This window comes from Antechinus flavipes, chromosome 4 (assembly GCF_016432865.1).
Source record: "Antechinus flavipes isolate AdamAnt ecotype Samford, QLD, Australia chromosome 4, AdamAnt_v2, whole genome shotgun sequence".
Classification (NCBI taxonomy): domain Eukaryota; kingdom Metazoa; phylum Chordata; class Mammalia; order Dasyuromorphia; family Dasyuridae; genus Antechinus; species Antechinus flavipes.
The window spans coordinates 104,149,921-104,164,132 of NC_067401.1; the positions used below are offsets into that span (position 1 = coordinate 104,149,921).

The following is a 14,212-nucleotide window of genomic DNA, read 5'->3' on the forward strand; positions in this document are numbered from 1 at the left end:
CCTTCACTTTCTCCCAGTCTTTCAGTTTTCTCTTACGTGATGTCTCACCTTATTAAAATGTAAGCTTCAAGAGGATTCTGGGAAGATGGCAGAATAGGTCACAAAATCCCAAGCTCTCTAGATTTCCTCCATAAGCAAGACAAAATAGTGCTTCAGGGCGAACAGAGTCATAAAAACAAACTAGAGTTGGGGCAGAACAGTGGTCCTCCTAGGAAAACTGGAGCAGATAGAGAGAAGGATTACAGGATAGAGATTTGGTTCCTGTGAAGTACAAAGGGGGGGAAGAGGGAGGATAGGGGAAGAAGGAGGGAAGAAAGGGGTGTGTGAAAGAGTGAGGGAACTTCTGCTTGATAAGGGATGTCAGGTGCAGAGACGTGACCTTGGGCAAAAAAAAATCAACCCACTCCAGGTGAGCTCAGAAGCAGCAGGGCAGGGACACCATTGGCTATGGACACTTACAGGAGGGCAGACTTTTTGGTTTAGATTCCAAGCAAGAAGGGAGAACTGAAAGAAGTCAGAGGCACCATCCCCCAAACTCCAGGATTAGAGCTGATTACAATAACATATAAATAATTTTTTTAAGTGAACAGGTAAAGTGTTAGAATAAGAGGGGAAATTTAGAAACAGAAAAACAATCCATTAAGTACCACCTGAAAGAGATACTAAAAGGAAAACCTCCAGGAATATCATAGCCAAATTACAAAACCTCCAGGCCAAGAATAAAATATTATGAACAACAAGAGGTTTAGTAAGGCTGAAAGGGCTATTATGGTAGCTATTGCAATGTTATCACTGGTGATAAGTTCTTGTAGGATGAGTCATTTGGGCATCAAACCGGTAAGAGGTGGCAGACCTCCTAGGGACAGGAGTGTAAGAAGGATGATGATGGTTGTTGGTGTTGATTTGTTTCATAGGTCGCCCAGGGATTTGATTTTGGTGATGTTTGAGAAGTTGAGGGTTAGGAATGTGGTTAGGGTAGCTATGATATAGATAGTAAGGTTTAGGATAGTTATGGTAGGATTGATGTGAACAATAATTGCTATTCAGCCCATGTAGGCAATGAATGAGTAGGCTAGGATTTTTTATAGGTGGGTTTGGTTAAGTCCTCCTCATCCACCTAGGATAGTAGATAAAATTGCAAGGATGATGAGGATGCTTATATTTAGGCATGGGGCAATTTGGTAGAGGATGGATGTTGGGGCAATTTTTTTGTCATGTTAGAAGAATTATTCCGGTTAGGAGTGGGATTCCTTGTGTTACTTCAGGCACTCAGAAGTGGAAGAGGGTGAGGCCTAATTTAATTGAGAGGGCCAGTGTTATTGAGATAGAGGCTCATTAGTCAGAGAGTTGAAATAGTGTTCATTGGTTCACTGATCATGCATTGCAAATGATGGCAAATATTATTATCATTGAGGCGGTGGCTTGAATGAAGAAGTATTTTGTGGCAGCTTCTGTGGCACGTGGGTTGTTTGGGGCAGTTATTATGGGGATGATAGCTAGTGTGTTGATTTCTAAGCCTATTCAAGCTGTAAATCAGTGATTGCTAAACAAGGTGAGGCATGTGCCAATAAGGAGGCTTAGTGTTAAAATGATGAGTACGCAGGGGGACATTAGTATGGGAAGGGTGGCTATATTAAAAAACCGCAGGTCTTAGACAACAATATGTAAAAAGAGTAAATGATTTGGACTTGTGGCAAAAAAATATCATTCAGCAAAATTAAGCATAATACTGAATAGAAAAAATAAATGGACATTCAGTGAATGGCCAGACTTTTAGGATTCTGTTGTAAAAAAACCTGGACTTAATAGAAATTTTGATGTATACCATTCAAGAGAAATATAAAGTAAACGTCAAAGATTAAAATTATAAGGGACTCAAAAAGGACAAACTATTTTTTTAATATGTAGAAATATAAACTGCATGTTTAAGACTTATTAAAAATTGGGGACTTCAAAAGAAAGATTATGACAGTTGAATATGATGTCATTCTAAAAAGCAAAACCATGTCAAAAATGGTAAAAAGAATAATTATCTTATGCAAATGAGATACAAGAGAAAGAACTGATCTAGAGGAATTAAATAGGGAAAGAGGACTGGTAGTTCTGGAACCTTATTCTTATTGAAAATGGATTAAAGAGGGAACACTCTCTTTCTCTCTCTCTCTCTCTCTCTCTCTCTCTCTATATATATATATATATATATATATATATGTATGTATATATATATAAAATATATACATATTATATATATTTAAACTGTATATTATTTTAAACTGTAGTTCTAGACTTGCAGATGGGGGACCTTGGAAGTTGCTTAGTCTAACACCTTCATTTTTCAGATGACAAAAGCAAGACTCAGAGAGATACAAATCTCCAAGCCAAACAGCAAAGACTTGGGATGCACTGAGGTCGGGACTGCTGAGTGCTTGAGGCTAACTACTGATTGGACAATACTCTATGGGCATATGCTTGGAAAATGGTCCTTTCTCTAACTGATAAACAATCAAAGAATATGAACAATTTTCAGATGATGAAATTAAAGCAATTTATAATTATATGAAAAAAATGTCCTAAATCACTATTGATTAGAGAAATGCAAATTAAAACAACTCAGAAGTACTACCTCACACTCCTGAGATTGGCTAAGATGACAGGAAAAGATGATGACAGATATTGGAGGGAATGTGGGAAAACTGGGACACTAATACATTGTTGTTGGAGTTCTGAAATGAGCCAACCATTCTAAAGAACAATCTGGAACAATGCCCAAAGGAATATAAAACTGTGCATGCCGTTTGACCTAGCAGTGCCAAGGAAATCATAATGGGGGTTTTGAAAAGGACCCACATGTGCAAAAATGTTCGTAGCAGCTCTTTTTATGTGGCAAAGAATTGGAAAGGGAGTGGATGCCCATCAACTGGGGAATGGCTGAACAAGTTATAGTCTATGAAGGTAATGGAATATTACTGTTCTATAAGAAATGATGAACAAGTTGCCTTTAAAGAGGCCTGGAAAGATTTACATGAATTGATGCTGAGCAAAACAAGCAGAACCAGGAATAGAACCAGGAATACATTATACACAATAACAGTAAGATTGTATAATGATAAACTATGAAAGGCTTAGTTCTTCTCAGTGATTCAGTGATCCAAAAAAACCCCAATAGACTTTGGACAGCAAATGCCATCTGCATCCAGAAAAAGAACCAAGGAGACTGAATATAAATCAACACATGCTATGTTCACTTCTTTTTTCTCTCTCTTTTTTAAAATATCTCCCATGGTTCTTCTCTTTTGCTCTGATTTTTCTCTGCCAACATAATTCATAGAACAATGTGTATTAAAAATAAATAAACAGAAGAAGAAGAAAAAGGGAGTAAAAGCCTTCTAAATTTATAAAGAAATAAGAGGTTGAACGAATAGGATGGGGGGCTATAGAAGGGTATATAGATTAACAAGAATGGGATAAAGAGGGGACAACTCCCCTTCCAAACTATATTTGGAAAGTTAAAATAATCTAAATTCAGAAGGAAACAAGAAGATAAGAGGAAAGGGTAGGGGGAAGTATAAAGGGGTAGTTACTTGGAGAGAAAAGTAGGCTAAGTAATAGGAGGACAAGGTAGGGGGTAGAAGTAAAGGAGTTAGGATGGATAGGAAATAAGAGATACACATAAAGATCAGAGTAGAACTTATTATGTAAAAAAAGCAGAGGTATTAATCATGATCTGAAAATTAAAACTAAAATAGATTTAATCAAAAGATAAAAAATAAGAAAACTACATTATGTTACCATGTTAGAAAAATATAGATGTTATCTACCTTCAGAGAAAGAGGACAAACATGTATAGTATAGTCTTACATAGATATGAATGTATATGTGTACGATTATATGTTTTTGTGTATATATATTTACCTATGTGGGATGGGGATTTCTGGTCAATGTCTTATAGAGGTCTTTCTGCAAATGAGACAACTGGGTAGTCAGCAAACATTAATTAACTTGCACAAAGAATGATAAATGAGCCAGATTTATAAATGGCACAACTTCAGAATTTGGAGTTAACGAATCAGCAAGTTATTTATTAAACACCTACTATTCCTATGCTAGACTGTGGGAATAAAAGACAAAAATGAAACCATCTTTGTCCTCAAAAAACTTACATTTTACATAATTGCTGCCTGTTCCTATGTGTGGCATTACCTCCTACAAAAAACAAGCTTTTTTTTTTTTTTTTTGGGGGGGGAGGACAGTGCTTGATTAATATTATTAAGGTAGAAACACTATATGTTACCAAATATAACAGGGTTCAGGGCACTGTATTAATTAAATATAAACAGATATTTATTACCTTTGTGTCTTCAATCTTGGGTGGTTCTACTTCAATTTTCTTCTTTTTATTCCAGCTGCGAAACTCAACAACTTCCACTGGTTCTCTTTTCCCCCTTGTTAGCAGTGGTACAGGGGAAATTGTTGCAGAGACTTCTGGATGAGCAGGAACGGTGGAACCCTTAGAAGGGTCACAAAGAAGCTCTTCCTTAAGCTTTTTGAAGAAGCTAGAAGCACTTTTCTTTTGACCTCTGGAAAGATCATCTGGCTGCAAGGCTGTGTCCACTGTTGAGGCTTCTGAAGTTTCTGAATCTCTCTTGTTCTTTTTATTTTTGCTTCTTTTTAATGTCTTTTTATCTAAGATCTCTCCTGTGCTTTCAAGGACAAAAGGAAAATATAAACACATTGAGTTTTAATGGGATGTCACCATCCTTAAAACACAAATGTGAGATGACACACATAAACATACCCAGCCAGTTAAGTGGATGGGGCACTGTGATTAGAATCAGGAAGACCTGAGTTCAACAGCAGCCTCACACACTTACTAGCTGTGTGATCCTTGGCAAATCACTTAATCTGCCTCAGTATCCTCATCTGTAAAATAGAGAGAATGACAACATCTACTTCCTTGACTTGTTATAAGAATCAAATGAGCACAGTGCCTGGCACATACTAAGTGATATTTAAATGTTATTGTAGATAGCAAAGAAAACTTTGCCAGAAATTCCTCTATTTTCCCTCAACCTATTTGTACTGCAACCTCCCCATTCTCGCTTCCTCATTTCCCTGTCTGGGACCTTCCTTATTGCTAAAACAGCAAGAACAATCCTTTTCTATCAGAGGAGGGTTATAAAAGATAACTAACCTGAAGATTCTTCCTGTTACTAACTCTGTCCAATCATGGGATACCATATTTATTTCTAGCCCACTAACACTCAGCAACAACCTCGTCCAATCTCAAGGTATCTAATACCCAATTCATCTCCTGCCTAAACTGAAACTTAGATAAGCTTTGTCCTTTTGTTCATTGAGGGAGTTTTTGCTCATGCAGTGCAGCTCCTTTGCTGGTGAACTTCTAAATTTATGGAACTGGGCTTGAGGTAAGACTTTGGCTTGGTGTTTTGGTTCTGATTTGGTGAAATCAAGGACATAAGAAGACAAAACTTCAGGTAAGACATTCTTCCCATAGTGCACAGAGTTTAGAAGTAATAAAAAGTCCTAGGGTTAAGAAGCAAGATAGAAAAATGAGCAAGCAAACAAACAAACAATCCATATGATAATAAGAAAGCTCAAAATACAAACCTAAAAGAAAAAAATGACTTAAAAATATCTATAAACAAAACTTCAAGAAAAAACATAGTTTGAACAAAAGTTCAATAAGAATTCCTAGATGAGAAATTTTAAAAGGTCCTAAAAAAATCCTAAAAATTAATGAAAGTGGTAGAGAAAAAAATGAAATCTATAAAATAAAGAAATGAAAAGAATTAACATCTTGGAAAATGAGAAACAAAACCATACTGAAGAAAATAACTCCTTGAAAATTAGATTTGACCAAATAAAAGCTAATGATTTCAAGAGGCATCAGTAAACTAAAATAAAGTCAAAAGATTAAAAATTTTATCTCATAGGGAAGAGAATTGACATGGAAAACAGACTGAAAAGAGATAATTTAAGAAGTCAATGGACTGGGGCAGATAGGTGCAACAGTGGATAGAGAACCAGTCCTGAAGTCAGGAGGACCAGAGTTCAAATATGACCTCAGATATGACCTGAGTTCAACTTTGATCTCAAATACTTAACACTTCCTAGCTATGTCACTTTGGGCAAGTCACTTCAAACAAACAACAAAAAAGTCAATGGACTATCAGAAAGAAGAACTAAGACATTATTTCAAATCACAAACAAACAAACAAATAAAAAACTGTCCAACACCAAGTAGAAACTGAATAAAATCACTGGCTACCTCCCCCAAAAAATATCAAAATGTAAACTACCAAAACCCAGAACTTCCAGGTTAAGGAAAAAATACTGTAAGCAGCCAGAAATCATTGAGATATCCAGAAGCTATAGTCAGAATCACAAAATTTACCAGCCATTATTCTAAAAGGAAAGGAGAACTTGCAACATGATATTCCAGAAGGCAAAAAGTTTACTCAACAAAACTGATTATAATCATATAGGGGAAAAATGAACTTTTAATGAAAAAGAAAATTGTTATGAATTCTTAATGAAACAACTGAGCTGAAAAAATCTGACATTAAAACACCAGAGACAAAAGAAGCATAAAGAGGTAAACAAAGAAATGACCAGCAGGAAGATTTCAGAAAGGCCTGGAGATTTACATGAACTGATGCTGAGTGAAATGAGCAGGACCAGGAGATCATTTGTCTACTTCAACAACAATACTATATGATGATCAATTCTGATGGACATGGTTCTCTTCAACAATGAGATGAACCAAATCAGTTCCATTTGTTCAATAATGAATAGAACCAGCTATACGCAGCGAAAGAACTCTGGGAAATGAGTGTGAACCACTACATAGCATTTCCAATCCCTCTGTTTCTGTCTGCTTGCATTTTTTATTTCTTTCTTAGGTTAATTTTACATTACTTCAAAGACTGATTCTTCTTGTACAGCAAAATGACTATGGATATGTACACATATATTGTATTTAACACATACTTTAATATATTTAACATTACTTTAATATATTTAACATGTATTGGTCTACCTGTTTCTGGGGGAGAGGGTGGGAGGAAGGAGAAAAGTTGAAACAGATAGTTTTGCAAGGGTTAATGCTGAAAAATTACCCATGCATATATCTTGTAAATAAAAAGCTATAATTTAAAAGAAAAAGGTAAACATAAGAAAGAAATCACAAAGAACCAAATAAAGTTAAACTATTGATATTTTTATATGGAGAAATGATACATGTAACTCCTAAGAACTCTTTCATAATCTGGAGTTAGGGAGGGAGTCTTAAGTAGAAAGGACCTGGAAATGTCTTTATGATCTTAAGAGAAGAAATAAAAGATATAAAAGGAATATACTAAAGGGGAAGAGAAAGGAAGAAAGGGGAAAATTATCTTACATAAACGGAGTGTACAAGTATAAGTCTATAGGGGCAGTAGGAGAAAATGGGTGACACATGAATCTCACTCTTACCTGAATTGGTCAAAGGAAGAAAAGATATAATTAAGTCCAGAAATAACATCTTACCCTACAAAGAAATAAGAAGGAAAAGGGAAAGAATAAGAGGGAGAATAAATGAAACATTTAAAGAGGAGGCAAGAAATTTGGAACTATGCTCATTTATCAAACTGGGCACATCCTTTGATCCAGCAATGTTTCTACTGGAATTATATCCCTAAGAGATCTTAAAGGAGGAAAAGGGACGCACATGTGCAAAAATGTTTCTGGCAGCCCTTCTGGTAGTGGCAAGACACTGGAAACCAAGTGGTTACCCATCAATTGGAGAATGGCTGAATAAATGGTGGGATATGAATGTTAGGGAATATTATTGTTGTGTACCAAGCGACCAGCAGGATGATTCCAGAGAGGTCTGGAGAGACTTACATGAACCGATGTTAAATGAAATGAGCAGCACAAGGAGGAGATCAGTACACAAGGAAACAGCAAGACTATAGGACGGTGCCGGTGCATTCTGACCCGATGTGGCTCTCTTCACCAATGACATGATTCAAAGCAGTTCCAATGGTTCAGTGATGAAGAGAGCCATCTCCACCCCGAGAGAGGACTGTGGCAAGTGAGTGTAAACCACAACGTGGCACACTCTTTCTCTTTCTGTTGTTGTGTGCTTGCATTTTGTTTTCTTTCTTTTTTTTTCCTTCCTTCTTGATCTGATTTTTCTTGTGCAGTAAGATAACTGTATAAAAAGGTATACGTATATTGGATTTAACATATTTTAACATATTTAACATGTACTGGACTACTTACCAGCTAGGGGAGGGGATGGGGGGTAAAGAAGGGAAAATTTGGAACAAAAGGTTTTGCAAGGGTCAGTGTAGAAAAATTACTCATGCATATGTTTTGTAAATAAAAAGCTTTAATTAGATTTATTTTTGCTATCACTTTGTCTGAAATCATGATGGTAGTTCCTTATTTTAACTTTGCATCTTTCTGTTTCAAATGTGTGCATTAATAGGAACATTATTTTTGGATTCTGGTATCCAATTGGTTCCTCTATCCTTTTCCTTTTTTGATGGATGAGTTCATCTCATTCACAATTATGATTTCTGATTATGTGTCCTCCATCCTATTCTTTCATACTTTTCCTTTTTGAAGGTTAGATTTGCTAGATCTCTAGAAAGTACTGAATGGGAATGAAAAGGAATATATCACTCTCTCTCACAAAAACAAAAAGGTCATATATGTTAAGGTGTAAAAACTTTACAAAGATATAAATGCAGAAATGTTCAACCTTCTTTTACCAACCAAAATGTTTTAAAGCTTTTAACACAATTTGTACTGTCCTGCAAAGTATGGCTTCCTCATAGTGTTATTACTTGCTTTGGTGAATATTAAGAGTAACATTTTATTTTATTTAGAAATTATATCTTTTAAATGGTCAAAGGATATGAACAGACAATTTTCAGATGAAGAAATTAAAACCTTTTCTAGTCATATGAAAAGGTTCTCCAAATCACTATTGATTAAAGAAATGCACATTAAGACAATTCTGAGATACCACTACATACTTCTCAGACTGGCTAAGATGACAGGAAAAGATAATGATGAATGTTGGAGGGGATGTGAAAAAACTGGGACACTGATACATTGTTAGTGGAACTGTGAATAGATTCAACCATTCTAGAGAACAAGTTGGAACTCTGCTCAAAAAGTTATCAAACTGTGCATACCCTTTAACACAGTAGCATTTCTATTGGGATTATATCCCAAAGAGATCTTAAAGGAGGGAAAGGGACCCACATGTGCAAAAGTGTTTGTGGCAGCCCTTTTCGTAGTGGTTAGAAACTGGAAACTGAGTGGATGCCCATCAACTGGAGAATGGCTGAATAAATTATGGTATATGAATGTTATGGAATATTATTGTTATGTAAGAAACGATCAGAAGGATGATTTTAGAAAGGCCTGGAGAGACTTACATGAACTGATACTGAGTGAAATGCACAGAACCAGGGATCATTGTACATGGTGCCATCAATATTATACAAATGATCAATTCTGATGGATATGACACTTTCCAACAATGAGATGACTGATGCCAGTTCCAAAGATCTTGTGATAAAGAGAGCCATCTACACTCAGAGAGGATTGTAGGAACTGAATGTGGATCACAATCTAACATTCTCACTTTTTGTTGTTGTTCACTTGCATTTTGTTTTCTTACTCATTTACTTTCTATTTTTGATCTGATTTCTCTTGTGAAGCAAGAGAACTGTATAAATGTTTATGCACATTAGATTTAACATATAATGAATTGCTTGCCATCTAGGGGAGGGGATTGGGAGGAAGGAGGAGAAAATCTGAAACACAAGGCTATGCAAGGGTCAATGTTGTCAAATGATCTGTGCATATGTTTTGAAAATAAAAAGCTTTATTTTAAAAAAAATTATATATTAAAAAAAACATTCTTAGCAAAGATATTTTTACTGCATTTTACAATCAATGGGTGACTTATGCCATGCTATTCTTAAGTCTGAATTACTAGATTTGTCTGAGTTTGATCTGGTTTAGAACACCCATCTGTGATCACTGCTTCTTCTTCTAGATATCAACCCTTTAATAATATGGTTCTATTCTGGCTGTGTGACTCTCAGGAAATTTGCATAACCCCTCCATAACCCAGACAATTCTCAAAGACTATAAGTTAGAAAAGAGTTGATGATTTGCCTTGAGGGAAGTTTCCTCATAGGAACACCCTATACCTTGAAATCATAAGACTTAAAAAAGAGAGAGAGAGAGAGATAAAGTAATATATGTATTTTGTAAGTCACACTCACTGGCTTATAGTTTTTAGAATTCATTTTCTTTCTCTAGTTAAAGGTCAGGATATTTGCTCTTCTCCAGACTCTTGGCACCTCTTCCATTCTCTAGGATCTTTCAAAGAACATTGACTCAACAATTTTATCTTACAGGACTATTATAATGAAGATTTAATTCATTTGGGTCTGGTGGCATGAACTTATCATCTGGAGCAGGTAGATTTTCTTTTCCCCTTTTTCTATTCAACTCCCTATTAGCCATTTTCTGCTTTTTCCAGTCCCAAAATCATTCTCCTTAGCAGAGAAAACAGAAGCAACATAAGAGTTAAATAGCTTTGCCTTTCATGAGTCTTCATTATCATTAGCTTTGATTAGCACAGAGGAAGCCACATATAATGTGGCTGAGATGGATTATAGCCCTGAAGACATAAACTAACCTGCATCTATCATTATTTCATTTAATTTCCCACAACATCTCTATAAAGAAGGTGTTGTCATGATCTCCACTTTACAAAGGAGGAAACAGATTCAGAAAGGTTGAGTTACTTGCTCAGGGTCATACACAGTGAGGCAGAATTTAAACCCAGGTCTTTTTTACTTCAGTAGTTTATTTATTATGGATTCTGTTTCTTACAGATAAATATATAACAAACATAAAGGACACACAAAAATAGCAATGCAGAAAACAGTTTAAATTTTATGCACATTCATTGTTCAGTCATTATACAATCATGTACATTCTGTGACCTCATTTGGCATTTTCTTGGCAAAGATACTGAAATGACTTAATGTTTCCTTCTCTAGCTCATTTTACATATAAGGGAATTGAGGCAAAGGGTTAAAAAGACTTGCACTAGGTCACACAACTACTAAGCATCTGGTGCCAGATTAAAACTGAGGAAAATGAGGCCAGTCCATTGTGCCATCCAGGTGCCCCATGTTTAGTAATAAATATCTACTAAACCAATCAACCCAACTGATCCCTTCTTTTTCAAAATAAATCTGTTGTTCTGTTTTGATGGCTTCACCTTAGCAAACAGCTTCCCAAGATGACATTTACTTCTTATCAGGGTGGTATTGTGGTAGGGTATTTGGAGTTGGTCCAGACAAGTATGCCATCATGATGAAACTAGTTTGGTCCTTCCCTAGTGTTTTTTTATGGAGTTGTACCTGATCTTATTGCCTCTTTTCTTGCAACTCCATTAAGAAATAGAATAATTCTGCTTCTGCTTGTTTTCAAGAAACTTCTTGATTCTGAAATTTTGTTGGGAGGACATGGTGAGGTCACTCCTGTGCCTTCACCGCTGTGTTAGGATAAGCCAAAAAAGTTCTGACATTATTTTTAGAGAACCATATCACACTCTGGGTATTCATTCTGTTACCTGTTTTTGCTTTCATCATCCGTACATGTCTTTTTAAAAATCTTGTTTATTGCCCACACTTTTGTGCATCTATCTATGAACACTTGAGATTTATTTCTGGCATTTTCCTGAACTTTGTTTTCTGTAAATTTCTGGCCTTTTCTACTTCTGAGATTTCATTGTACATCTTATCTTATAGGTACTTTTTAAACTCTACCTTTTCACTTTAAAGTTTTTTTTTTTTTGGTGTGATTTCTAAGACTGTTAAGGAATTTAGATGTTCTTCATTTACTCTGAGCCTCATTCCTCTATTTTAAGCCAAATACTATTCTGAAATTCCATTGCCTTATTTTTTTGCTTGTATGGTGAACTAAAGCTGACTGTAGCATCCGAGATGGTCCCTTTTGCTCAAAAAAACTTTTCTTGTATTATGAGACGGATATAGAATCTTTTCACTAAGATATCTTCTACATGCAAAAATTTACACTTAACCTAGACCTAACACCAGTAAATCAGTAAAGCCCTATTTTCCCTAAATTACAATCATATTCTTGGTTCAATTTGAGTAAATGTCAATCATCCAAGGGCCTCTTCCCCACCCCAAAGTTAGAAGCTTCTCTAGATTTATCTAGTACTCATGTCTTTAAAACACTCAGTTCTATGATCATCTACTGCTAACTCCAAATACCAACTTAGTTCCCATCCCATAGGTTTGCATATTTTATAATGTGGAATATTATAAACATATTTAAAGATATGTAATTTCCTCCATTAGACTTTAATCTTTTTAAAATCCTTTAATCTTCAGTCTTCTGCTTCACTTGTAAATGTCTCTGCTTTCCCCCCAATCCCCAGGAGCAAGTGCTTTCCTTTCAACAAATATTCAATAAATACTGTTGACTATTTTTATATTAAGGTAGGCTAGAAATCCAGTCTACCCAGTCTCAAAACAGACAACTAAGATTTCTAATACTATAACTAATTTGCATTTACATTCATACAAGGATTCCTATAAACACTTATTGTCCACAATTTTTTTCCCTCCCTCCCTCGATCTTCTCCCTACCCCCTCCTACTACTACCATCATTGGCTAAAGGGGTGTGGTGCTACCTTCCGTAGGAGAAGCGCCAGGTAGGAAAAGATCTTCCAACTACTAATAATATGCTTTTGGTCCGCTGAGATTAAGGAAGCCCTTCGTTTATTTTGGCTAGGAACTCAAGAGGCAGTAAGAAGGATTGTTTAGGAAGGTGTCAGTTTGTTCTGTCCAAGCTCCCCAGAAGTAATAGAAAGCTCTGAGTCCGGATATCTTTCTAAGTCCTGGGTTCCCACAGCAAGGAACTACTCTTCTTCAGAGGCAAGGTAGCCTAATTAGGCAAGACTACAGAAAGTAAAAACAAGGGAAAGAGTCGGGTCATCTGGGCTGGTTTTCTGGGATTCATTTTTTATTTTATTTTATTTTCCTTTTTGGAACGATAAAGGTATGGAGAAGACTGTGAACTTGGCAACTGTGTCCCCAAGCACCCCGGTGCCCAGAGTGCTCAAGAGACAGAAGGAATGGCACAGCACACAGGTCGGTACCAAGTCAACAGAACTAATTGGGTCAACAGAAATGGAAGGAAATGCCGGGTGGTGGGGGCTTTTCCTGGGAGGAAGAGGGTTGGAGGTGCTGGGAGTAGTTGGGGGAGCGCTTTCCTGGGAGAAGTGAAACCTACTACTACTCAGTGCGGGGAGGGGAGTTGGATAAACTGATGGCTGGGGGCAGGAGATGTCAGAGGTGAGGATTTCCTTGGGAGAAATAAAACCCAGTGCTACCCGACTGGAAGGGATAGTGCGGGGTGGTAGCGGGGCCCCGAGCTCCAGTCCTTAGGCTTGTTCCTGGGAAAGTACGCGAAACACTTGGCAGCCGCTGAATAGCCCACGCTCTTGGCTTCGCCCGGAGATAAACAGAGTCTCTGGGAGGTAGGGAAGGATCACTGGGCACCCTTTAAATTACTCCTGCCCGGGCTCGGCTCTACATATCGGGCTGGAGGAAGTGCCCCTGGCGGAAATAAGCCGGTCCCTCACTTTTCCCCTTTCCCCCCCGAAAAAACACGCATAAGGCACCGCGCCGCGCCCCCAAGCAGCCGCCTCTTCCCCACGTGGGCGCCAGCGCGGCTCCTCACACTCACCAAAGTCGTAGAGGTTGTTCAGTAAGGTATCCAGGAGACTCTCAGGATTGGAAGAGTCATCCGGTCCCGGATTCTCCTCCTTAGCCATTATGGGGTGTAACGCGAAGGGAGAAAAAAGCGGGAGGGGAGGGCTGAAGAAGTTCCTTTCTGAGCACCACGCAAACCTCTTAGTCCTCAGCAATTAACAATGAGACCCCAGCGACTTCCGCTTTTCCGGGGTTGGGCCTGAGCTCGCGCTTTGGCTCTGCGCGGCTTCCGTCCGGGCCAAGATGGCGGCGCCCGGGGCCTCTAGCAGCGTCCGCCGCGGGTGCCGCCGCCCCAGGCGAGGTTGGGCCGCTGAGCGCGGGTCAACAGCTGTCAGCGCCACCCTTCCTGCTTAGCTGGGAA

At 37.5% G+C, this 14,212-nt stretch overlaps 1 protein-coding gene and 1 pseudogene across 1 annotated transcript in view; both read right to left on the reverse strand.

Annotated features, from left to right (window-relative positions):
• C4H1orf131 (chromosome 4 C1orf131 homolog) overlaps window positions 1–13,918 on the reverse strand; it is a 35,979-nt gene extending 22,061 nt beyond the window's left edge. Inside the window, exons 1-2 of the mRNA XM_051993649.1 lie at window positions 13,826–13,918; window positions 4,349–4,695 (exon numbers count right to left, since the gene is read on the reverse strand). Of these exons, the coding sequence (XP_051849609.1) occupies window positions 4,349–4,695; window positions 13,826–13,913 (435 nt within the window). The 5' untranslated portion in view covers window positions 13,914–13,918. The remainder of the gene's footprint in view (window positions 1–4,348; window positions 4,696–13,825) is intronic.
• Window positions 10,886–13,920, reverse strand: LOC127559695 (60S ribosomal protein L39-like; annotated as a pseudogene).
• Window positions 13,921–14,212: the final 292 nt, after the last annotated feature.